The sequence below is a fragment of the Sinocyclocheilus grahami genome, unplaced genomic scaffold, assembly GCF_001515645.1.
Source record: "Sinocyclocheilus grahami isolate Dianchi unplaced genomic scaffold, SAMN03320097.WGS_v1.1 scaffold7106.1, whole genome shotgun sequence".
Classification (NCBI taxonomy): domain Eukaryota; kingdom Metazoa; phylum Chordata; class Actinopteri; order Cypriniformes; family Cyprinidae; genus Sinocyclocheilus; species Sinocyclocheilus grahami.
The window spans coordinates 9,963-10,438 of NW_015511273.1; the positions used below are offsets into that span (position 1 = coordinate 9,963).

A 476-nucleotide genomic window follows, 5' to 3' on the forward strand; every position below is an offset into this window, starting at 1 on the left:
ATCAGCTAATGCAATAAACACATACGTACGCATCGTTTTAACTACCTGATAGCTCAGCATGCTCTCCTGGTCGCTGTTTTCGGCAGGCATGGTTAACTCCGTTTTAAAGCAGTCAAAGGTGCGTCGATTGCAGCTTCCACAGAAAGACGCGGATCAGATTAGCAGTTCCTATAGAGAAACTCCAGATCACTTGATGCATACACGGTTAGAGCGGGAGGCATGAAGTACTCTTGATCCTGTATCAAACTAACATTGAGATCTACACGCGCATTCGCCCTGTCTATACTTTAATGATGTTGTTAGGCGCGCGCGCTCTCCAGGACATGGAAAGAGGTACTGACTGTGGCAGCATCATATGTCGTCCAGCCAATCAGAGAGCTCGAAACGAGACTGTTGCTGAAGCTGTAATTCGATTGATGCGGTTTTGCACCTATACAGGAAAGTGCCAGAAATAGTTTAGAGGTTCTGCAAATCAT

General features: G+C 46.0%; 1 protein-coding gene across 1 annotated transcript in view; it reads right to left on the reverse strand.

Moving 5' to 3' along the window:
* The window catches only part of LOC107577754 (electroneutral sodium bicarbonate exchanger 1-like), an 8,552-nt gene extending 8,211 nt beyond the window's left edge, over positions 1 to 341 (reverse strand). Inside the window, exon 1 of the mRNA XM_016263791.1 lies at positions 46 to 341. Within this exon, the coding sequence (XP_016119277.1) occupies positions 46 to 90 (45 nt within the window). The 5' untranslated portion in view covers positions 91 to 341. The remainder of the gene's footprint in view (positions 1 to 45) is intronic.
* Positions 342 to 476: the final 135 nt, after the last annotated feature.